Source organism: Balaenoptera borealis (genome assembly GCF_965194805.1).
Source record: "Balaenoptera borealis genome assembly, chromosome: 6".
NCBI lineage: Eukaryota > Metazoa > Chordata > Mammalia > Artiodactyla > Balaenopteridae > Balaenoptera > Balaenoptera borealis.
In genome coordinates this window covers 9,090,263-9,115,091 of record NC_138863.1, presented here as the reverse complement: position 1 = coordinate 9,115,091, position 24,829 = coordinate 9,090,263, and the positions used below count along the sequence as shown (strand labels likewise).

The 24,829-nt window shown below is 43.6% G+C and overlaps 1 protein-coding gene across 10 annotated transcripts in view; it reads right to left on the bottom strand.

Moving 5' to 3' along the window:
* SP110 (SP110 nuclear body protein) overlaps positions 1–24,829 on the bottom strand; it is a 55,749-nt gene that overhangs the window by 22,600 nt on the left and 8,320 nt on the right. For 9 of the 10 annotated variants that reach the window (XR_014245888.1, XR_014245889.1, XR_014245890.1 and 6 more), the window contains exons 6-13: positions 22,824–22,901; positions 20,924–20,992; positions 18,811–18,960; positions 16,952–17,038; positions 15,830–15,883; positions 13,006–13,071; positions 11,351–11,500; positions 8,754–8,822 (exon numbers count right to left, since the gene is read on the bottom strand). Coding sequence is in view for 7 of the 10 variants with exons in the window: in XM_082396185.1 (XP_082252311.1) it covers positions 8,754–8,822; positions 11,351–11,500; positions 13,006–13,071; positions 15,830–15,883; positions 16,952–17,038; positions 18,811–18,960; positions 20,924–20,992; positions 22,824–22,901 (723 nt within the window). In the remaining 3 variants the exon portion in view is untranslated. The remainder of the gene's footprint in view (positions 1–8,753; positions 8,823–11,350; positions 11,501–13,005; positions 13,072–15,829; positions 15,884–16,951; positions 17,039–18,810; positions 18,961–20,923; positions 20,993–22,823; positions 22,902–24,829) is intronic. The other variant, XM_082396184.1, reaches the window with a different exon arrangement.

Here is a 24,829-nt window from a genome sequence, read left to right as displayed (position 1 = left end):
TTAGCGTTCCTCAGTCTTCATTCTGTCTCCCTCATGAATTTTCCATGAATTCTAATAATAGTAGCAATGACAATAATAACATGAATGGCAGTAGGGAGCATCCTCTGGTTAATTTACAGGAAGTCTTCCGTTTTGAGTAGCAGATTAGATATGTGAACAGAGGGGTCTCTAATAAACAAAACTACCCCCGCCAACACTACATCAAATAAAATAATTTAATAAAACATACTGTGCTTCTTCAGTGAATGTGTTTAAATTCACAAACTCATTGACTATCACCTAAAGTTCCTTTATTCCATAAGTATCCTGTTTATCCCTCTGTGCTGATGGGAGTTGCCTATGCAAAATATTTCTTTGCATTCATGTAGCTGGAGAAAATTTCTCCGTCTATGATTTTATTGCCTGATTCAAACCAAGATGGGGGTGAGTGAGGCAGTTAGCACCGAAGGGATAGTGTTAGTCTTCATCGTTTGCTGTCCCTTTTCATTTGATTGTTCCCCTGCGTCTTCCTCTATGAGTAAAAGAAAACCCTGGAGAGTTCTAGACTAGTTTGCACATTGCCTATGGAGGGATTTGGCAACTCACAGCCCCTGAGTAGGGATCTGGGGTTCTGATTCAGGAGAAGGAATTGTAAAAGGGTTAACATAAACATCAGCAATTCCTGCTTCCCCTCCTCCCAGCCTCGTTTTGGGTGAGTTCATTAGAGACAGACCGCAGGAGCTGCTTCTTGGGGGCGAGGGGAAAGGGCTCTCCACGGCTGATGTGCAGTTATTCAGGATGTTGCATCTGCAATGAGGCTAGGAGAATATCTAGTCCAACTTCCTCCCTGGCCTCAAACACTTACTGAAAGATCCAAAGGAAAGTGTATGAAAAAGCAAGATCATCGTTGGAAAAAAAACCCAACAGAGCAGCATCAGTGGCAAAGAAACCATTAGTTACTTTGGAAAGATATGAACTAGCTAGAGTCAGATGAGACAGGAGAAATGAGGGGATGGTTGCTTCCAACAGAACCCAGAGGATGCCCAGTCTTGGGGGAGAAGGGACTGTAGCAAGATCGGTAGGAATGAGGGGGTGGGAAGACCTTTGTTCCAACAGCTGGCCGGTGCTCTTGCATGGAGTGGCCACCTCCAACACTGGTCCCCAGAGTCTGCCCACTAAATATGACCCAGTGGATGAGAGCATGACACTGGGAGCCAGACTGGGTGGGCTTGTAATCCTGGCTCTGCAATTTACTAGCAAGTTTACATAAGTGTGCACTGACATCATCAAAGCTGAGTGGGGCATTTGCACTACAGGTTCCTAGCTTGGGTGACAAGGCAGAATCACAGGTAACTTAGAGCCACTATGACAAATCCCGAGGGGGATTAGTATGGCAACAGGGACCTTCCATAGTTGTCTGTGTCACCAAATTATCTTCCCTAACTCCATACGGTAAGTACAGGTGCAGTGAACACAGACATCCCGGATGTGCCCAAAAGCGGATGCGGTAGCAGTGGGAGGCTCTGAGAGCTCTGGGAAGCAAGCCAGCGTGCAGAGTCGTGGGCACAGGCAGTGCCCCCTTCTTTACCCGGTCCAGGCGGCTCACCGAGTCAGGAGGGACCTTGTGTCCCAAGTACTTCCAAAGCCACCACTCCGCCCCTCAGGGAGGGAGAGAGCTTTCTTATAGGAATGCAAGAGATTTCTGTGCATTAATTTTTTTTTAAACATCTTTATTGGAGTATAATTGCTTTACAATGGTGTGTTAGTTTCTGCTTTATAACAAAATGAATCAGTTATACATATACATATATCCCCATATCTCTTCCCTCTTGCGTCTCCCTCCCTCCCGCCCTCCCTATCCCACCCCTCTAGGTGGTCACAAAGCACCGAGCTGATCTCCCTGTGCTATGCGGCTGCTTCCCACTAGCTATCTATTTTACATCTGGTAGCGTCTATATGTCCATGCCACTCTCTCACTTTGTCCCAGCTTACCCTTCCCCCTCCCCATATCCTTAAGTCCATTCTCTAGTAGGTCTGCGTCTTTATTCCCGTCTTGCCCCTAGGTTCTTCATGACCATTTTTTTCCCCTTAGATTCCATATACATGTGTTAGCATACGGTATTTGTTTTTCTCTTTCTGACTTACTTCACTCTGTATGACAGACTCTAGGTCCATCCACCTCACTACAAATAACTCAATTTCATTTTTTTATGGATGAGTAATATTCCATTGTATGTATGTGCCACATCTTCTTTATCCATTCATCTGTCGATGGACATTTAGGTTGCTTCCATGTCCTGGCTATTGTAAATAGTGCTGCAATGAACATTGTGGTACATGACTCTTTTTGAATTATGGTTTTCTCAGGGTATATGCCCAGTAGTGGGAGTGCTGTGTTGTATGGTAGTTCTATTTTTAATTTTTTAAGGAACTTCCATACTGTTCTCCATAGTGGCTGTATCAATCTACATTCCCACCAACAGTGCAAGAGGGTTCCCTTTTCTCCACACCCTCTCCAGCATTTATTGTTTCTAGATTTTTTTATGATGGCCATTCTGACCGGTGTGAGGTGATACCGCATTGTAGTTTTGATTTGCATTTCTCTAATGATTAGTGATGTTGAGCATCCTTTCATGTGTTTGTTGGCAATCTGTATATCTTCTTTGGAGAAATGTCTATTTAGTTCTTCTGCCTATTTTTGGATTGGGTTGTTTGTTTTTTTGATATTGAGCTGCATGAGCTGCTTGTAAATTTTGGAGATTAATCCTTTGTCAGTTGCTTCATTTGCAAATATTTTCTGCCATTCTGAGGGTTGTCTTTTTGTCTTGTTTATGGTTTCCTTTGCTGTGCAAAAGCTTTCAAGTTTCATTAGGTCCCATTTGTTTATTTTTGTTTTTATTTCCATTTCTCTAGGAGGTGGGTCAAAAAGGATCTTGCTGTGATTTATGTCATAGAGTGTTCTGCCTACTTTTCTTCTAAGAGTTTGATGGTGTCTGGCCTTACATTTAGGTCTTAATCCATTTTGAGTTTATTTTTGTGTATGGTGTTAGGGAGTGTTCTAATTTCATTCTTTTACATATAGCTGTCCAGTTTTCCCAGCACCACTTATTGAAGAGGCTGTCTTTTCTCCACTGTATATTCTTGCCTCCTTTCTCAAAGATAAGGTGACCATATGTGAGTGGGTTTATCTCTGGCCTTTCTATCCTGTTCCATTGATCTATATTTCTGCTTTTGTGCCACTACCATACTGTCTTGATTACTGTAGCTTTGTAGTATAGTCTGAAGTCAGGGAGCCTGATTCCTCCAGCTCTGTTTTTCTTTCTCAAGATTGCTTTGGCTATTTGGGGTCTTTTGTGTTACCATACAAATTGTGAGATTTTTGTTCCAGTTCTGTGAAAAATGCCATGGGTAGTTTGATAGGGATTGCACTGAATCTGTAGATTGCTTTGGGTAGTAGTCATTTTCACAATGTTGATTCTTCCAGTCCAAGATCATGGTATATCTCTCCATCTATTTGTATCATCTTTAATTTCTTTCATCAGTGTCTTATAATATTCTGCATATGGGTCTTTTGTCTCCTTAGGTAGGTTTATTCCTAGATATTTTATTCTTTTTGTTGCAGTGGTAAATGGGAGTGTTTTCTTAATTTCACTTTCAGATTTTTCATCATTAGTGTATAGGAATGCAAGAGATTTCTGGTCATCAGTTTTGTATCCCGCTACTTTACCAGATTCATTGATTAGTTCTAGTAGTTTTCTGGTAGCATCTTTAGGATTCTCTATGTATAGTATCATGTCATCTGCAAACAGCGCCAGCTTTACTTCCTCTTTTCCGATTTGTATTCCTTTTATTACTTTTTCTTCTCTGATTGCTGTGGCTAAAACTTCCAAAACTATGTTGAATAACAGTGGTGAGAGTGGGCAACCTTGTCTTGTTCCTGATCTTAGTGGAAATGGTTTCAGTTTTTCACCATTGAGGACGATGTTGGCTGTGGGTTTGTCATATATGACCTTTATTATGTTGAGGTAAGTTCCCTCTATGCCTACTTTCTGGAGGGTTTTTATCATAAATGGGTGTTGAATTTTGTTGAAAGCTTTCTCTGCATCTATTGAGATGATCATATGGTTTTTCTCCTTCAATTTGTTAATATGGTGTATCACATTGATTGATTTGCCTATATTGAAGAATCCTTGCATTCCTGGGATAAACCCCACTTGATCATGGTGTATGATCCTTTTAATGTGCTGTTGAATTCTGTTTGCTAGTATTTTGTTGAGGATTTTTGCATCTATGTTCATCAGTGATATTGGCAAAGAAACCCCAAAGTTAGCAGAAGGAAAGAAATCATAAAGATCAGATCAGAAATAAATGAAAAAGAAATGAAGGAAACAATAGCAAAGATCAATAAAACTAAAAGCTGGTTCTTTGAGAAGATAAACAAAATTGATAAACCATTAGCCAGACTCATCACGAAAAAAAGGGAGAAGACTCAAATCAATAGAATTAGAAATGAATAAGGAGAAGTAACAACTGACACTGCAGAAATACAAAGGCTCATAAGAGATTACTACAAGCAACTATATGCCAATAAAATGGACAAATTCTTAGAAATGCTCAACCTTCCGAGACTGAACCAGGAAGAAATAGAAAATATGAACAGACCAATCACAAGCACTGAAATTGAAACTGTGATTAAAAATCTTCCAACACACAAAAGCCCAGGACCAGATGGCTTCACAGGCGAATTCTATCAAACATTTAGAGAAGAGCTAACACCTACCCTTCTCAAACTCTTCCAAAATATAGCAGAGGGAGGAACACTCCCCAACTCATTCTACGAGGCCACCATCACCCTGATACTGAAACCAGACAAAGATGTCACAAAGAAAGGGAGGCAGCTTTCTGATCTGCTCCTGATGGTCCTGCATTTGGCTCCATCTCACCCCTCATCTCAGTAAACAAGCCTCTAAGGATGGAAGCCTGAGGGTGAGGCCTGTGTGGGGCTCTCCCGAATCTATTAGGTCACTGCCAGTAAATGTGAGCAAACTCAGGAAGTCTGCTAGAAGTAAGCAATTAAAGAACAAAGGGAGGGACTTCCCTGGCGGTCCAGTGGTTAAGACTTCATGCTTCTAATGCATGGGGCCCGGGTGCGATCCCTGGTGGGGGAACTAAGATCCCACATGCTGCACGGCAGGGGTGGGGGAAGAACAAAGGGAGTTCATAGAGATGAAAAGCCTGATGGAGGAAATGAAAAGAACAAGGAAGAGCAGAATGGAAAAAAATCCAGTGAGGGATTGGGAAGACGAACTACAGGGATTCTTACAGAACATAGGCACAAGGTGAAACTGTGCCTGGAAAGACACGGCCTGGGGAGAAGTCCGGAGCTCTATGATTTGTACACAAGGGGCCTGGGCGGGGGATGGAGTGGCTGGAGGAGAAACGCTAGTTAAGGAACAGTAAAAGCAGCACACACATTCTATTGTTTATTTTCACTACAACCTGTAACAAAAGGAAGGCAATGACAATGATCCTCATTTTATAGATGGGGGACTCAGGTGCAGATTTGGAGAGAGAATTCCTGGTGGTCACCACACTGTGTGAGATGGAGCTAGCACTGGAATCCAGAAGTGCCGGCCCCTAGTCTCGTGCTCTTTCCGTGCCATCAGAAACACCGCAACGGGCTTGCCTGGTGGCGCAGTGGTTGGGAATCTGCCTGCCAATGCAGGGGACACGGGTTCGAGCCCTGGTGTGGGAAGATCCCACATGCCGCGGAGCAACTGGGCCCGTGAGCCACAACTACTGAGCCTGTGCGTCTGGAGCCTGTGCTCCGCAACAAGAGAGGCCGCGATAGTGAGAGGCCCGCGCACCGCGATGAAGAGTGGCCCCCGCTTGCTGCAACTAGAGAAAGCCCTCGCACAGAAACGAAGACCCAACACAGCCAAAAATAAATAAATAAAAAAAAATAAAAGTAACTTTCATCTTAAAAAAAAAAAGAAACACCGCAACAAGACTCCACATCATATGATGGATAACAGCACAGAGATACTCAGAAGTCACAGCCAGGGTGGAGGTGCTAAGGAGACAGGAAAAGCTGATGCAGATGGAGAGCTGTCAGCGTTTGCCTGGACTCTTTGCTTCCTACTTGTGTTTCCTAAAAACACCAGGAGGTTTTGTGTTTTTTTTTTTTTTTTTCAGTGTAAAGGACAAAGGACTTGGGATTAAAACACCTAGGTTGATTTTAGCTCATGGAAGTCTTTTATGCTCTAGTTGAATCTGGAAAATGAACCGAAAAATACCTCTTCGAGGATTAAATGGCAAAATGTGGAACAAAGTGCTTTGCCAACTGTAAAGTGATGTACACACTTATATATTGCTGGCAGGGCCTCTGCATATGGTAGTGTGGGATGTGCACTGAGCAAGGATTTCCCCTTTAAGGTGGGAGGGTGGGGAGCTCCTAGTCACATCAGAGCTGTAATCCATTTGCACACTTCCTACGTTCTTCCAGCAGAGGGCAGCAAAGGGCCTGGTCTCAAGAATCAGCTCTGACAGACGTAGGTCAAGTGTATGGTGGAAGGGGCACTTTTTCAATTTCATGAAGTTCACTGTATGCGTCAGTGGAGGCCCTGATATTGGTGTTCATACTTGCTGAGAAAGAATGAATAATGTATTGATTTGACAGCTATTTAAGCACAAACCGCAAGGCACAGAGGAGACATTGAGCAATCAGCAAGATGGACCCATGTTCTGACCTCATTTGCGTTTCGCTCAGTGAACAGGATGTACACAGACAGTTGATTACACTTGTGATAAAACAGAAAGAGACTCACAGTCTTAGAGAACGAACTTATGGTTACCAGGGGGGAAGGGTCGGGGGGAGGGATAGTTCGGGAGTTTGGGATTGACATTAACACGCTGCTATATTTAAAATGGATAACCTAGAGACTGTCATACAGAGTGAAGTAAGTCAGAAAGAGAAAAACAAATACTGCATGCTAACACATATATATGGAATCTAAAAAAAAAAAATAGTTCTGATGAACCTAGGGGCAGGACAGGAATAAAGACGCAGACGTAGAGAATGGACCTGAGGACAGGGGGAGGGGGAAGGGTAAGCTGGGATGAAGTGAGAGAGTGGCATGGACATATATACACTACCAAATGTAAAATAGATAACTAGTGGAAAGCAGCCGCATAGCACAGGGAGATCAGCTCGGTGCTTTGTGACCACCTAGGGGGTGGGATAGGGAGGGTGGGAGAGAGACGCAAGAAGAAGGAGACATGGGGATATATGTATATGTATAGCTGATTCACTTTGTTATACAGCAGAAACTAACACACCATTGTAAAGCAATTATACTCCAATAAAGATGTTAAAATAAATAAATAAAAATAAAATGGATAACCAACAAGAACCTACTGTATAGAACAGGGAACTGTGCTCAATATTATTTAACAACCTAAATGAGAAAAAAATTTGAAAAAGAATAGATACATGTATATGTATAACTGACTGAATCACTTTGCTGTACAATAGAAATTAACACAACATTGTAAGCCAACTATACTTCAATAAAATAAATTTTTTAAAAAAGAGATCTGATACTATCAGAAACAAATGATACGTGTGACAAGTGCCACCAAGAAAAAAATACCCTGCCTGCTGGGTCAGAGAAGGCTTTGTTCAAGGTGAGCCCGAGGCTGCGTAACAAAGGAGGAAGGAGGGTGAGGGGGTTGGCTTTGGGGACGGAGCGTGTGAAGGAGGGAGGAGACATACTGAACAGGCCCTGAGCAGGATGGAGGGTGAAGTGCTCATGACAAAGTGGCAATGCTCAGGGAAATCAGGCTGCTGGCGACGCCCGGGGCTCTGGGTAGGGATCGGAATATGCGTGTGGATTATGTTCTATTTCTTGACCTGGGTGCTGAGTACGTGTGGGCTTTTCCTTTGTGTTCATTCCCGAAGCTGTGCACTATGTACACGCATTTTTCCACAAGCACGGGGCACCAGTGCTCCTCAAGATGCCGGCCTGCGATGAGACAGGAATTTGACCAGAATAGAAATCAACGCGCTGCTGTTTCCACTGGGGTCTTGCTATGAAACCAGTGTGCTCAGAGTCACAGCTGATTTACAAGCTCCTGATTTTTGCAGACCTGAGGCGAGCAGGCTTGTAGATGTCACCAGTCTGTGGGCCCCAGCTTGGGTAGCACCTGTTATACTTCAGTAATAAGTTAATGGGGAAAAAAGGCCAGTGTGGCTGGCGTCTAAAGAGGGAAGGGAGAGTGACAAGAGATAATGCCCAAGAAGAATGTTATAAAAGCAGAGGGAGGGACGTCCCCATTGGCACAGGGGATAAGACACCACGCTCCCAATGCAGGGGGCCCATGTTCGATCCTTGGTCAGGGAACTAGATCCCACAATCATGCCGCAACTAGTAGCTCTCGTGCCACAACTAAGGAGCCCGCAAGCTGCAACTAAGGAACCCGCCTGCTGTAACTAACACCCAGCGCAACCAAATAAATGAATAAATAAATATTTTAAAAATATGGCAATTCTTTAAAACAAAAAGGAGAGGGAAAATGAATTCAAGGAGAGGAGGAGGAGAGGGAGGATGAGGAGGAGGGAGAGGAGGATTGTGTCCCCAAGAGACACAGCAGAGCGCAGAGGGGCAGAAGCAACTGGGTGCTCACCCCAGAGACCAGGCCTGCACCCCTGACCACCACAGCAGGCCAGGGCCCTGGGGAGCCTGAGGGCGAGGCCCTGCCTCTCACTTACTTACCCTTAATGCGAATATTTCTCTGACAACTTGTTTTTGCACTTGAACGGACATCTTTTATCCTTTTCTTTTCTAAAAGGAAAACAATTAATAGTCATTTATAACTGGAAACATAGATTTACGTGCTTTATACGTCACTATCTCAAAGTAATTTTTTCTGTCTTTCTACCAGTTTGGAGAGCAAGAGAGACAGGAGTCCTTATGAAAGAAAAATTATAGCATTGACCAAAAAAAATATAGCAAGCTCAAGGTAATAGATGGGAAGGTTAAAAGTATTACAGAAGCCAAATTTTCACAAATTAATATATATTAATATAACATATAACAATATATTTTATATATATATATATATATATACACTTAATACAAACACTAGAAGTAAATAAAGGATGTAGCCTTATAAATATTACATAGAAAGGGCTTTTTAAGGCAGAAGTACAGGGCATAAAGCAGTGATTCTCAATGATGGGTGATTTTGCCCCCAGAGGATATTTGGAAATGTTAGGAAATCTTTTTGCCAGCCTGGGAGGTGGGCGCTACCGCCGTCTGATGGGTGGACGCCAGGGGTGCTGCTGAACGTGTCACAATGCATAGCACAGCCTCTGCAACCAAGAATTAACCGGCCCCAAATAACAATAGTGCAAAAGTTGAGAAACTCTGACATAAACCATACTGGAAAAAATAAACTGATGTGCCTATATCTAAATATTAAATACTCTTGGGAATTCCCTGGCGGTCCAGTGGTTAGAACTCCATGCTTTCACTGCCGTGGGCCCAGGTTCAATCCCTGGTCCGGGAACTAAGATCCCACAAGCCACACAGCATGGCCAAAAAACCCCAAAAACCAAACCAAACCAAAAAAATCTAAACCCTCCACAGCCAAAAACTTCTCAAGTAAGTTAAAAGACAAAAACAAAATAAGAAAATTGCAGCAACAAGAGGTTAATCTCCCAAACTGATTAAACAACAAAAAAAGAAGAGTCATATATAAAAATAGGCAAATATGAATAGGGGACCTTCAAAAGAAAACATTCTGAAGAAAAATTTATTTAAAAAACAGGCATCTTAGTAAATATAGGCTACATAATGCTTTAATCATTTATGACCCTCCTAAATCTCAGTGGTGTATTATAGGTGTCAGCAAACTACGGCCCAAGGGCCAAGTCAGCCCAATGCCTGTTTTTTCTTTTTTAATAAACGTATTTATTTTTTATTTTTATTTTTGGCTGCTTTGGGTCTTTGTTGCTGTGCGTGGGCTTCCTCTGGTTGCGGTGAGCAGGGGCTACTCTCCATTGCGGTGCATGGGCTTCTCATTGCAGTGGCTTCTCTTGTTGCAGGGCACGGGCTCTAGGCACGTGGGCTTCAGTAGTTGCAGCATGTGGGCTCAGTAGCTGTGGCGCACGGGCTTAGTAGCTCTGCCGCATGTGGATCTTCCCAGGCCAGGGCTTGAACCCGTGTCCCCTGCATTGGCAGGTGGATTCTTAACCACTGTGCCACCAGGGAGGCCCCCAATGCCTGTTTTGGTATTAACATTTTATTAGAGCACAGCCAGGCCCACTTGCTTACATTTTTGTCTCTGCTGTTTTCACGCTACAATGACAGCGTTGAATAGTTGCAGTAGAGACTTTACGGCCAGCAAAGCCTAAATTATTCACTCTCTGGCCCTTTTTAGAAAAAGTTCTTCAAGCTTTGGCTTGGAAGTAGCCCTCTCACTTCCATCCACGTTTCTTTGGCCAAGTCACGAGGCCATTCCTGAGTCCACAGGGCAGGGGGGTGTGTGACCTTCTGAGATGTTGGTGAGCAGTACTGCAACCTTCAAAAGCGTATTTAACCACTCACAGAGCACAAAGAAATCCCAAGGAAAACACTGGCAGACTATCACTCTTGGCCTCTATGTTCGGCAAACAGAAAAGTCTTGTTATTTCTGGTGTTCGTGAAGATGTAGGGAAGAGGGTGTCCACACTGCATTCATGGGGGTCTAAACTGGCAACAATCTGATCATCAATGTGGGATTAGTTTATTTTATTATTTTATTTTATTTTATTTTTTTGGCCTTGACGCTTGTGGGATTTTATTTCCCCGACCACGGACTGAACCCGGGCCCTCGGGAGTGAGAGCACAGAATCCTAACCACTGGACCGCCAGGGAATTTCCAGTATGGGATAATTTTAAATATGCAGACCCACTGACCAATCTACTTCACTTCCAGAAATAAACCATTAAGAAATAAGACAGAGAATGTGTCCACTTCGAAGTCTGATGCCACTCCCGTCACTGGATCGGCCCGAATCAGAGAGGAGCCCCCAGACTCCGTGGACGAGAGGTGGCTCTGCTGATAGAAATGTGAACAGTAGACCCAGGGGAGTGGGGATGGGTTCTGCAGGGCACAGCTGAGGCGACCTGCACCCTGAGAACACGGTTACCTCTCCCAACAGCCACCCCCAGACCAAGAGACTCTGGCTCTGTCTTCACGCCCATTCGTCCGCCCCCTCCCTCCTTCTAGTAACTTTACGCCCCTGCGTCACCGTCACCCCGTGTCTGCTCCACGGGAGCCCCCCCACACTGAGCATTCAGGTGACAAATTCCATCGCCAGCCTTACTCTCTGGTGCAGGCTTTTGGGCACGTTCAGCCCTTGCTTTCTGGGCCTGTGTCATGACCTTCGAACTTCTGGTTGAGCCGTCCTTCCTTTCAGTCACCTGGTCCACCCCTTGGAGCATCTCTTGGGTTCTGCGTCCAGGTAAGGCTGACCCTGGGCCAAAGAGCGATTTGCAAAGAGTTTTACTTGAGGTCCCAGTGGCCCCCCTCCTCCCCGAATCTTCTCACACTCCGAGTCCCCCCACTTTGAGATCTCTGTACCCACTACTTCACTTTCACCTTGCTATTTCTCCATAGTTACTCCTCTCTTCTCTTGTGGGTATCTTTCTTTCTCCCCCAAACTCCTGTTTCTCTTTTCCCCCTTCAACTTCTCTTTCTGACTATTAATTACATGTGTATCAGTGAGAATCTAAGCTCCATGAGGGTAGGGATTTTTCTGTTTTGCTCACTGCTGAGTCCTCAGAACCTAGGACATGTGCCAGCACATCCCTCAGCTCAATTCATCTCTGTGGAATGAATGTGTAACAGGCAGCATATTTTAGAAAATATTCAAATTATGTATTTTTCACCCTTATAAATTGTAATGTCCAGGGTTCCCTAATTATTAAATCAATAAATTTCAGGGAAGGGGCAGATGCTGGCTAGATCTGAGAAGAAACCGCTCAGCTGAGGCCGTTTTGGAGATGCTACACTAAATCTTGAAACACAAATTTGTTGAGAGTGAAAGAGATTTCTTTGCTTCAAAAATTACCTTTATATACCCACAGGAGAAGCTTAGAGGTCTGAGTGTCAAGTTTTCCTAGAAGTCGCTGGTGGAGAGAACTCAGCATATGACAAGGAGACAGTGGCGCTGGGGACTGAGAGAAAGTGACAAGAGGAGGAGAAGGGCGATTCAAGGAGGTCCTAGTCCCCTCCCAGGTCAAACCCCAAGATTGAGGGGTGTTGGAAACAAACAGAAAAATTCGGGGAATGTCCAAAGCAGTGGAACGCATGTCATGATTCATGTTTGGGGGCTGACAGGAGATTCCCTCTCAGGGTGCTGCATTCAAGGGCTGGAAATCCAAGGGAATCCCCACCAACTGGCACACCTTGAACTAAAGCAAAAAGGAGAAAGGAGAGGGGAAGGCGAAGAGGAAGAGAACGCAGAGGAGAAGGAGAAAAGGTGATGAGCACAAAAAGGAATAAAGCAGACGATCCAGAAGAAGGCAGAGTCACGTACATTTTTGTTTCTTGTTCTGCAAATAACACGATTGTCATGCATGGAGTCAATGCATGTTAAGCATCGCTTCAGGTGGTTTTGAACACTCCGTGACAACAAATCTAACTCCAGTTTGGGATTGGGAGTCCGAATCCTGCCTGCACATTCAGGTTTGCTTTGTCTATTCTTCCTGGTTCTGAACTTGCACTGGACACAGTCCTAATCTCAAAACTGACGGATGCCTCTTGTTCACCTCCACCCCATTCCTTCCCAATGATAAGAGAAAAGAAGCCTGTTGGAATCAACATGGTTCTCCTTTTGTGAGGAGGAGCCTTTGATGGGATGACCTAGGGGTGGAGATGGGGCTGGCTGTGCTCTAGTGACAGCCGGGTGGCCGTGTGGCTGGAGAGAAGAACCCTGATGAATACCAAGGGAATGACGACTTCACCCTTCTTGCTTACCTCTTGGGAGACTTTTTTTCTGTCTTTTTTTTGAACTTGACCAGCTATGTATTTTTCTCTTCCTTCCTAAAACAGAAAAGAAAATCATCTCTTATGGCTATATATATTGATCTACAAGCTTGAAACATCAATACTTTTTTTTTTTTTTTAAGAAAGCTGCGTTTTATAGCTACTTTATTTATTTATTTATTTATTTATTTTTGGCTGTGTTGGGTCTTCGGTTCGTGCGAGGGCTTTCTCCAGTTGCGGCAAGCGGGGGCCACTCTTCATCGCGGTGCGGGGACCGCTCTTCATCGCGGTGCGCGGGCCTTTCACTATCGCGGCCCCTCCCGTTGCGGGGCACAGGCTCCAGACGCGCAGGCTCAGTAGTTGTGGCTCACGGGCCCAGCCACTCCGTGGCATGTGGGATCTTCCCAGACCAAGTCTCGAACCCTTGTCCCCTGCATTAGCAGGCAGATTCTCAACCACTGCGCCACCAGGGAAGCCCCATCAATACTTTTTAAGTAAAATTTTTTCTATCTTCCCATCACTTTGGGGAGGCAAGAAAACCAGGAGACCTATGTGAAAAAAGTACTCGGAAATGAAAAAGGATTGAATAAAGAAGTAATAGAGATATACTAAATTATTAACATTAAAATATATCATTTTCTAATTAATAACCAGTTTTTTCAAGAGTAGAAGAAAATATAGAGAGATTGTTATAAGCCATAGATATAAAAGATCTTCTTAGCCAAAGAAGGAAGGTCCTTAGCCAAGGACCCAAATTGTAAAGGTAAAAGATGAACAAATTTGACTGCTTAAAAAATTTAAATGCACATACTTCAAAAAACATCCACACAATATTAAAACAAAAAAGGGGAAAACTGCAATATATGTAACATTAGGGGGTTACTGCCCTTAATAGATAAAGCAAAAGATGCATAGTACACTAGGAAAGTGGGCAAAAAGCATAAATTGGAAGTGCTGTAAGAGGAAATACAAATGACGCATTTATTTTAAAAGTGTCTTTTTTTTAAAGTTTTTTTTTATGTGGACCATTTTTTTAACGTCTTTGTTCAATTTGTTACAATATTGCTTCTGTTTTATGTTTTAGGGTTTTTTTTGCCCCGAGGCATGTGGGATCTTAGCTCCCCGACAAGGGATCGAACCTGCACCCCCTGCACTGGAAAGCGAAGTCTTAACCACTGGACTGCCAGGGACGTCCCTAAAAGGCATCTTTAGACCACCAATAATCCCCTGACAATGCATTGTTTAGTTTTAATTAGACCCAAACTTTTAAAAAGTTTTATCATGTCTGGGTTGATGAGGATGTAGTTAATGAACACTCGTGTGTTATTAAAGGAAATGTAAACAAATACATTTTCTGGAGAACAGTTTGGTAACAAATATGAAATTTAAGATATACAGACTCTAACCAAGTAATCTCGCATTTAGAAATTAATTCTGAGGAAATTATTGGACAAGTGTGCAAAAATACCAACACACACAATATGATTTCTATTTTCAGATAACAATTGGATATAGCCTAACTTACTACCAACAGGTTATTATTGAAACAAATTGTTAATCACACAATAATGAAAAAAGTGTTTATAGGATAGACTATGTAGTATGAGCATGTATATATATACATAAAGAATGTATACATATAAAGAATACATATATATGAGAATGTATGTGTTTTTGTAAGTTATAAAAATAAGGTGGGGGAAGGAGATTAAATAGGTGTTTAAATTCCTGATTAATAACTTTCTGTACTGTTTGCAGATTTTATGAGGAACATTGTATCGGGCAGGGCAGGAGAGGCTACGGCTGCAGTACAAGCAAAAGCAGATCTTGGTGGCTTAACATGCAACAGTGTATTTCTCTGTCATGCAGAGTTCTCTGCAGGACGTGGAGGGGGTCTCCAGGGCAGCTGTCCGCTATGAGTGGTGCTGAGATCCACACTGCTTGGCCTTTTGCGACCTCCCTCTTCCACACGCTTCTACAATCAGGGGAAGAAAGTGTGAAGAACTAAGCAGTATCTCGTACGTTTTGACTCAGGAGTGACACCCATCTCACCAGCTCCTCGGTCAGAACTAGTATCATGGCGCTGTCTCCTGCAAGGAGCTGGGAAATGCATCTTTCCAAGTGTCTGGGAAGGGGAGGAGAACCGGAAATAGTGGAGAGTGGTAGTACCGCCCACCACACAGTGTGCAGGGCCGGTTGTTCCTCTTTCTCCGTTCTTTCCTTTTCCTTAGTAGTAAAGCTGCTGATTTCGAGCTGGATACTTGTCCTTCTAAAATAAAGACTGCATTACCCAGCCTCCTTTGCAGTCAGGTGTGACCATGTAACTCGTCCTGGCAGTGAAATGGTAACAGAATTACTAAATGCAACATACAGATAGTGTCCTTCGGGGGAGGAGGCATGCCTCTCCTTGACCTTGCCTCTTTCCTCTGGATGGAATGCACACTTGCTGGCTGGACCCCAGTGAAGGGGATACTGCATGCTGAGGCTGAGGGAGCAACAGCCAGAATGAGCTGCGTATGGCACCAGCCCTGACCACCTACTTCTGTACGAGAGAGAAATAAGCTCTCTAATTTCAGCCACTATTTTTGGGGGGATGATGCGGTTTTCTGTCACACACAGCAAGCTAATTTCAAAGGCTACAGCATATTGCTTTTATAGTATGAAAAAATTTCTATGTTGAAAAAAGCACACATCTGTAAAAAAGCACACATCTTTTTCTGGCTTAGATGTCTTTTGTAGCCCGAAGGGCATAAAAACCAATAAAAATAATATCAAACCCACGCTAATAGAGACCAAGTAAGTTCTTTACACTTACGTTTTTCCCCAGGAGATTTTCCCAAAGGCAGTTTGCTTCCCTTATCCATGGGATCTAGAAGGTATGAGAAAGAAAGTGATTTTTAAATAAGCAATCTTTACGTTTTGTGACCACATTCATTTCAGACAATACTGAGTTGGTAAAGCTTTGACAGTATTAATTCTATACCTTTCATTATAAAGGAGAATGATGGCTCCTGAAGAGGGTTCTAGGGACCAAGATGCTAGTCCTGTGCCAGCCAGCCTTTATCCACAGGATCTTGGGAAAACCCATTAATCCTTTACATCTCAAATTTGAATAAATCATTCAACTTTCTCCAAAGGTGGTCGTGAAAATAAAATATATTATTCAGGATAAAATTAGAAATATACATTGTATGAGTCAGTGTAATGCAGGAAAAACTTGTTAAAAATGATAGTTTGTATTTTAATATGGTCAAATGTAATTCATTCTTTCTGACAGTAATGAGATATTTGTCATTTGAAAGTCACATTTGTTCTGTGGGAGTTCTGTGAAGATGTGACACAGTGACTGAATTACCAGCAAACAGAAGAATGCTCTGCTTTTCTTTTCCCTCCGAGGATAACAGTAACAATGTGAGTAACAGTAGCCACGGTGAGGAGTGAATTAACGTGCACCATTTGTCCAGCATTTGCCCACAACAGTGTCAGAAGCTCGGGCTCAGTCATAGTATTACATTTGTGTTTATGATCAGCTGTTCTCATTTCAATTTTCACAGAAAGGTCATGTGAGAAACATGGAGATTGGGATCTTAGGAAAAACCTGGATGGCTTGGCACTGCAATAAAGTACCATGAATATACTTAGAGCATGAATACTTGGCAGTGGTAAGTTGCCCCAGAATTGGTTCTTGGGGGTGAAAAAAACTTACTCTTTTTATGTATAAAGCACAAATAAATATATCCAGTACAGAAATGGATATATAGTATACTTGTGGTATTGAAATATCCTGGGGGGTAGGGTTCATGATTAGAAAAAAATATCTAAATGGGCTCCCTGGAGCAGTGATAATGAAAAAATGGCTGAGAAACTCTGACTCAGAGTGAAGCAGCTCTAAGTTTGGGCTCCTGATGACCATACTGAGAGACTTGCAATCCCTCACCTTTACCGTGGGTGAGTCTTGGTGGTGTGCTGGGTGGCTCCTGGGGTCTCTTTCCTTCATTCATCTCTGAAGTGCCATCACTGACCTCTGAAAAAAGAAGCAACATTCATCTTATATCTCAGTAAATGCCCTCTGGAAAGTCCCTGCAGAATCTCCCAGAGACCCAGGAAGGACCTTGCACACTCTGGGGCTGAAGGCTGGAGGTTCCGGTCCTGATGAGACCCTGCGACTACCTCCTGAGAATAATTCTACCGCTGGTCCTGTCTGCCACTCAGGGGAGGAGCAGAGCAAGGCTGGTCAGCAGTGGTCCCTCCACTAATGGAATGTCCAGTGGGGGGCAGTCATCTGAGCCCCTGGACCAAAGGTTTCGGGGAGTCCCGGCAACACTTTCAGGAGATCTTCAAGGTCAGAATTGTTTTTATAATTAGATGTTCTTTGCCTTTTTTTTGCTATGTTGACTTTTGCACAGATGAAGCAAGAGCCAAGGCAGGTAAAAATGCTGGTGCCTCAGTACAAATCAAAGCAATGTCCCCAAACCTTAGAAGGTGGCATTGCATTCTTCACTACCACTTACTCAACATGGAAAAAAAAAGCCAGTTTCATTTAAGAATGTTCTTGATGAAACAGTTAAAATTATTAATTTAATTAAATTTCTACCCTTAAGGACACATCTTTTTAATAGCATATGTAAAAAACTGGGTAGAACATGTAAAGCAGTTTGCTGCATCTTGAAGTACCATGTCTCAAGACTAACACTCAAGTGATTGTCTGAGTTGCAAGCTCACTGTAAAATTAAGTGAACCAAAATTTTCTAATTGTTTATGATAGTATAAAATCTGGCATGAGTAGAAGATCCACTCAAAACACAAGATAGCATAAGACATTTTATTACAACAGAGTATATGGTCTCAGACTCTATGTTACACCTAACCTTTAAGAAACTATCCCTTGTTGAGTTTTGGTGTAGTATCAAAAGTGAATATCCACAGATATCTCAAAAGACTGTTGAAATACTCCACCTTTTTCAGCTACAGATCTGTGTGAGGCTGATTTTCTTCCTATGCTTCAACCAAAGCAACAAATCACAACTGACTGAATACAGAAGCAGGGATAAGAACCCAGCTGTCCTTGATGGTGGAGGTGGGGGAGCGGGGAATAGGTAAAGGAGATTAAGAGGTATTGGGCTGGCCAAAAAGTTTGTTCGGGTTTCCTGTAAGATGTTAAGGAAATACCTGAACAAACTTTTTGGCCAACCCGAAACAAACATCCAGCTATAAAATAAATAAGCTATGGGGATATAATATCCAGCATAAGAAATAAGGTCAATTATATTGTAATAACTTTGTATGGGGACAGATTCTTACTAGACTTATTGTGGTAATCATTTCACGGTGTATGCAAATGTCAAACCACTATATAGTGTACCTGAAATTAACACAATACTGTACATCAAACATATTTCAATTAAAAAAAAAGAAAAAAATTTCAAAAGAACCTTTAAAAATAGAAAGCAATTGTTAACAAGATATAGATTGATGCTATTAAAAATGTTCCCTCTCAGCTTTCAATATAATACAATGAAGATATATACAAAAATATTAAGGAAGCACATGGAAAAGAGAGTGAAAAAATGTTTTTTTTTTTTTGAAGAATGCAGCCATCTTTGATTAAGGTAGACGTTAAAGAGATTTGCAAAAATGTACAATGATACCACTCACCTAATTTTTTTATTTGAAAAATATATTTATTTTTCATAAAAATATGTTATTTATGGTAATAGGTAATTGGTTGATTGTGGGCTGCAGGAGAGACCCTCCCACGCTGAGCATTCAGATGACAAATTCCATCACCAGCCTTACCCTCTGGTGCAGGCGTTTGGGCACATTCTGTCCTCCTCTTTTTTGCTCTTGTCGTGACCTTTGTGTTCCTGGTTGAGTCATCCTCCCTGTGAGTCACCTGCTCTGCCACTTGGAGTGTCTTTTGGGTTCCATGCCCAGGTAAGGCTGCCCCTGGCCAAACAGTGATCTGTGAGTAGTTTTCGTCGGGGTCCCAGTGGCCCTCCTCCTCCCCCAACAGTGACCTCCTTCTCACACTTCCAGCCCCCTCACTTTGAGATCTCTATACCCCTGTGCCTCACTTTTCTCCTGCGATTTCTCTGTAATTATATATTTTTTCTTGTGTACACCTTTCTTTCCCCCTCCCCCGCCCCCAGACTCACCATCTGCTCTCGCTCTCTGTGCAACCTTTTGAAATCAATCAGATAAATTTGGGGGAATCCCAGAGCACTGGGGCTGATTTCCTGTTTCCTGGCTTGAGACCCCTGCTGCCAGAAAGTGCCACATCCAAGTAAACATGGCCAGATGGTCTGTTGCAGCAGAGGAGGAGTCTTGTAAAGCACTTTTCCAGGTTCCCTAGGGCCTGTGTGTGATACAGGAGACAGGAGAGATCCAGGGGTCCCTGGGTGCCTCTAGTAGGGAAAGTGCAAGGTATCAAAGAATTGAGAGGCAGGGGCCCTGCAATGGGGAGTGAGGCTGGGACCTACAGGATTTGCAATGCCAGGAGGTGAGGGGGGTGGGTGTTAGCGTTAGGGTTCTCGTCTCCCTTTATTCTGCCAATGAATTTTATATTTGTATCTTTGGACCAGATTTTGTATTGAGTGTGCCAAATTGGCATGCTGTGGGGAAATTAAGTTTCCTTGATTTCTCAGTGCTTCTGTAAAAAGCCCGAGCCTCCTGAGACACAAAAGTGTATACAGTATAAAGATAGGGGATGTTTGCTTTCACTTCCTGTAGAATTATTTCACTTTTCATATACCATAGAAAATAAATCTGTAGCTAGTTAATTGCTGTTTAATCCAAAAAGGTAATAAAACTTCTCATCTCCTGACATGGCCAAAGGGTTACAGCCAGGGCTAGGTTCCTAGGTTAAGTGCCAAAGTACCAGGGATACTGGAGCACTCTATCCCTAGGTATTTACATGTCAAAGGGGATGAAGCCCAGAACTTGGACACATCTTTAGTAAAAGCTGGAGACACCTGGGGTTTCTCTGCCTCTTGGAAAGAGGCATTTAAATTCTCCCAAATTAGGGTGAGGACCTGGATCTTTTCAGTCATCGCAAAGCAGCAAAAAAATTTTTTTCTCTTTTCAGGAGGCGAGCATGGCTGTCCTTGTCCTGTATGTAAACAGGGCAGAAAATCCATCATTCTTTCTCCTGTGTCTATAGGGTATAATCTGCCACTCACACAGAAAGATTTCATCAGCTCTCTTCTCGAGCCTGTGGGTCTGCGTGTGGGGGAAAAATGCTGCCGTGTTGAGCTGGTTGTGAACATCAATAAAGAATTCTTTTCCCTGACCCAGGTGCTTTGTGTTTCTGCAATATTCATATATATAAAGAACATCACTCTGCAAGAGGGGGTAATATCTCAGAGCCTCACAGCACTTGACAAAGCACATACCTGGCACACGTGCATAGAAGGTTAGCACAAATGTAGAAACGAGCAGGTCAAAAATTGAATTCTAAAAATTTTCTCCCAATATATTTGCATCCTTTCTCAGCAACGGCATCACCATTCACCCAGCCATTTAAGCCAGAAATTGAAGAGCAAGGCTTGATTTCTCTCTCTCATCCTCAGCTTCCAATTTACCAAGTCTCATCAACTCTACCTTCAACTAATCTTGAGTAGACCCTCTTCTTCTATCTCCGCTGCCAGATCTGAAACCAGGCTACTATCAACTCCCATGGCACCTGCCCTCCCAAGGGGTTGCCCTCTTTCCATTCTTTTCTATTTCCAATTCATTCTTTATGTAACACCAATATTGGTCTCGCCGTTTAAAATTGGATCACGTCACTTCACTGATTAGATCTCTTCAGTGGCTCCCCATTGCATTTAGAATAAAATCCCACCTCCCACATCTTGGCTGACAAGGGTGAACTGTCTCTAGCCTCCAGCCCCCTCTGGTGCTCTCATCTTACCTCTCGGGAGGCTTTTCTTCTGGCGTCTCTTCTTTGAGGTTAACCAGATATTTCTTTTTCTCTTCTTTTCTAAAAAGAAAAGATACAGATCATCTTTTATTAGCTAAAATCATTGATCTACTAACCTCATATGTCAACAATTTTTAGCTTTAACTTTGGGTCCTCAAACCACAGTGGCCAGGAGGCCATTGGCGACCTTAGGTGATGCTGAAATTCTAAAGTGGCAGAGGAGAGAGAGAAGTGAAGAAATGGAGACAATAAGTTTAGGTAACTCATTTCTAGAAGTTTGGTTGTGAAACGGAGGGGAGAGCTATGGAGGCTGCTGAAGTGAGATGAGGATCAAGAGAAAGTTCCTGTTATGAACTGTGATAGGCTTGGGCATTGGCTGAATGAATGTCCTTGTGAGAGGGAGATGCTGAATTCTTGGGGAAGAGAAGGGACCATGGATACTGTCAGAAGAGGTGGAAGGATTGCCTTGGAGAAAAAGAAGGAACTGGAAAGGAGAGGAAAGATGCAGTTGGGGTTTGCAGGGTGGGAGCAGGAAGTGACGGAACTCCCATCTGATTTTTTTCTATGAAACAGGAGGAAAGGTCATCTGTTATGCAAAAAAGGGGGCAGTGAGGCATCAGAGGTTTGAAAAAAATTGCTCAAGGTTTGAAAGGATTGTCACAGGAAGTGGAGCTGTGACGCCGTGTGGAGGGATCATTTGTGCTGGAATCACGAAGACACAGTGGGTACGCGCTGCTCAGCTGTGTGCCTCTCCCCAGCAGTGCCTGATTTCAAATGCAGGAAGTGTGCGGGAAGCAGACAATAGTTTCCTCGAACATCTGCCAGAGAGTTCTAGGAAAAGACAGAGAGGCACGGCAGGTGAAGATAGCAGAAGGTTACTGAAACGACGGATCTTCAACTCTGAACTGGTAAGAAGGGTCATGAAAGAAATGCAGATGATGGATTGGAGAAGAGAAAGGCCAGTGGACTGGTCACCCAAATGAGATTGAAGGACAGCTGCAGAGGAAACAAATTGTAAGGAAGAAATCAGGGAGGGATATTTTTGAATTCATTTTTATAGATTGGGCTGAGAAGGAGAGATCAGAAGTTGAACAATAGTTATAGAAGGAGCAAATTTCAAGCATTAAGTGTCAAAAAAAAAAAAAGGAAATCTCAAATTAACTATTGGGAAGTTGAGCCAGGTTTAAATGATGAAAAGGCCTGTGGATCGCCTTTGGGTTCGGGAGGGCAAGAATGGGTGGGGAGAAAAGGTCACTGGAAATAAGCAGAAGAAGGATTTGAGAGGTCAGAATATTGGATGGGTCTGTTATCCACATGTACCTTGAAGATGTCCAGGATGATGGCAGGACTTGAAGTGACAGAAAGACTCTGAGTCAGCCTTGAGTTCTTCCAGGGAGCAGTGGGGAAGTCAACAGATGATAGTGATGAAAAGGGAGTGAGCATTTCACTTGAATGGCTAAGCCTCAAAGGAGGGGATGGGGAGCAAGGGGCCGGGTGGGGCAGTGTGTAGCAAGGGGTGGCATCAAACCTGCCTTCAGCCACGGGGTGAGGGGCAGTAGAAAATATGCGGCCTTGTCTTAAGAGGAAGCAGAGTCCTCTTGGGGAACCAACTTTCAGTTAAAGAGGGAAGTGCGACTAACTCTATAAGAAGTCGTGTGTGTGGGAGACCTCGATGGTTTCAGAACAAACAATTCCGATGGGTGCATATTTCAATGGCCCTAAGTGCCTTCTCGTTTCCCTATAATTTTCATGAAGGCCTTAGAGGAAGACGCAGTGAATGGGAAACAAACTGTATTAGGCATGATGACTATAATCACCTAGTGGGTGCTTATGATAAGATGCAGCTCCAAATTCACCCTCCTGAGATCTTCAGGAGAAAGGCAATCCTTACCTTTCTTGCTGGGAGGTGCCCTGGATGCCTCCTGGAGCTCCTTTGGGTCACTTGGTTCAGGAGCATCGTCTCTTATCACTGACAAAAAATATATAATTCACTTTAGAACTCAGCACAGGCTGACGAGAAAGTGCTGAGGGAGATTGGTGGGAGAGCCAGAGGGCGGAGAGCACCTACAGCACAGGTCTGGGGACTCGCCAGGGTTCCCTGGCTCTGCCTTGGTTTGATCAACTTGTGATTACTGCTACCTGTGTGATTATCACAGTGAACCAGGGAACAACCGCCTCGCAGAGGAGGGCTCAGTTTGAGCCCTTTAGAAAGGTTTCCCTTTCTCAGTGGAAGAGAAGTACAAAGGCCCTCAGCAGCTAGTGTGCGTGGTGATCTTGAATTCTGACGGCCACAATGAGGATGAATGCTTTTGCCATGTGTAAAGTACATGCTATTGCTTAGATGTCTGTGATGTGATCTTTCTAAACTGCTGTATCTGTGATTATTTCATCTTGAGAAATAGTGAAGGAGGTTAAGTGCCCTATGTATTTCCACCTATTTGCTGTCGAAGAAAGCAGGGGTCAGCTTGTACTTGCCAGCACCTGCTAGCAGCAAGAATATACAAAGTCCCTCTAGCTTTTGCTGCACGAAGAAAGACAGAAGGACTTGAAGCCATGACAGATAAAGACCCATCTCACAAAAGGTAGTCACTTCCTTGTTTACACAAGGCTGTGAGATCTGCCTCAAATTCCATCTTACATAGGAATAGCTAACTGAGGCAGCTAGCAAGCAGTCGTTAGACTTTAAAAATGATTTATTTCATTTCAAATTATTTAAATATCTTAAAAATCCCAATGATGTAAAAATGATGAGGGTTGAATGTGAAAGTTCCCCCAGTCAGGGTGAGGGCTGGGAAGGAGGACCATCCGTGTCTGGAGCACCAATTCAGTGTTTTTGTTTGCTTTGCATTTTGATGCAGCAGTTTGGACCTTTACCTTCTTGAAGTGGCCTCAGAGAGTGGCTGAGTCTAATAGTCCTGCCATGACTCAGCCCCTTGTCCTTTCCCCGGGGTTCCCACCACATTGCCTCCTGGCAGATGAATGTTCTCCCTTTGCAGACCCCTTAGGGGTGTTTGGAGTCCAGGTCATGATACTGAGCAGGACACTGTGGGGCTCGTGGGCACAAAAGCCTTTCTGTGTCCCCCATTTCTTGATTATAGGAAATAGGCTTCATTCAGCCTCCATGACCTTCCCTGAGTTCCAACCAGCAGGTTCAAACAGATGCTAATTAGGGAAGGGAGGGGATGTGGAGACAAGGGAGGACCGGGTGAAAGAAACAATAGTGCAGCCTTGGGGCAGGGTCCTGGTTCCCCCTCAAGGGATACGCATAAGAGTAGCTTTGAGCTGTTTTGCAGATACTGAAACCCCCACCAGGTGGAAGAAGTTAATGGGATGTTGCCCACAAGCACACAGACCCCAGACCGGTTGAAGCCAGAAGGCTGAAGATGCTGACTCCCACTTACGTCACCACCAACCAATCAGAAGAAGGTCCACGAGCTGATCACGCCCCCTTGGAACTATTACTATGAAACCTCTCACTACCCCCTCCAAGTTGGGACACACAGTTTTGAGGGCACTAACCTGCTGTGGCCCCCTTTGCCTGGCAAAGCAATAAAACTATTCTTTTCTGCTTCACCCAAAACTCTGTCTCCGAGATATAATTCGATGTCTGGGTATAGAGGCTGGATTTGGCTTCAGCTGGGCAAGTACTAATGGGGCTCCTGTCCCTTGCCCTCAGTGCCGTCTCCTGGTCCACCTTTCCCAGACCTGTCCCCCTCGCCCTCCCCAGGGACTCTCTCTCCCTTTCCAAGCTCCCGAGGACGGGCTGAGCAGCAGGATCTGGGCCAAGATGGTGATAGAGAGCGGAGAGGAGAAGCCCGTGCCTGGATGATCCAAATGGCTTCTCCTCGTGGGAGATGTGAAAGCTAAGGTGAGCCTAAGTTGTCCAAATCAAGATTA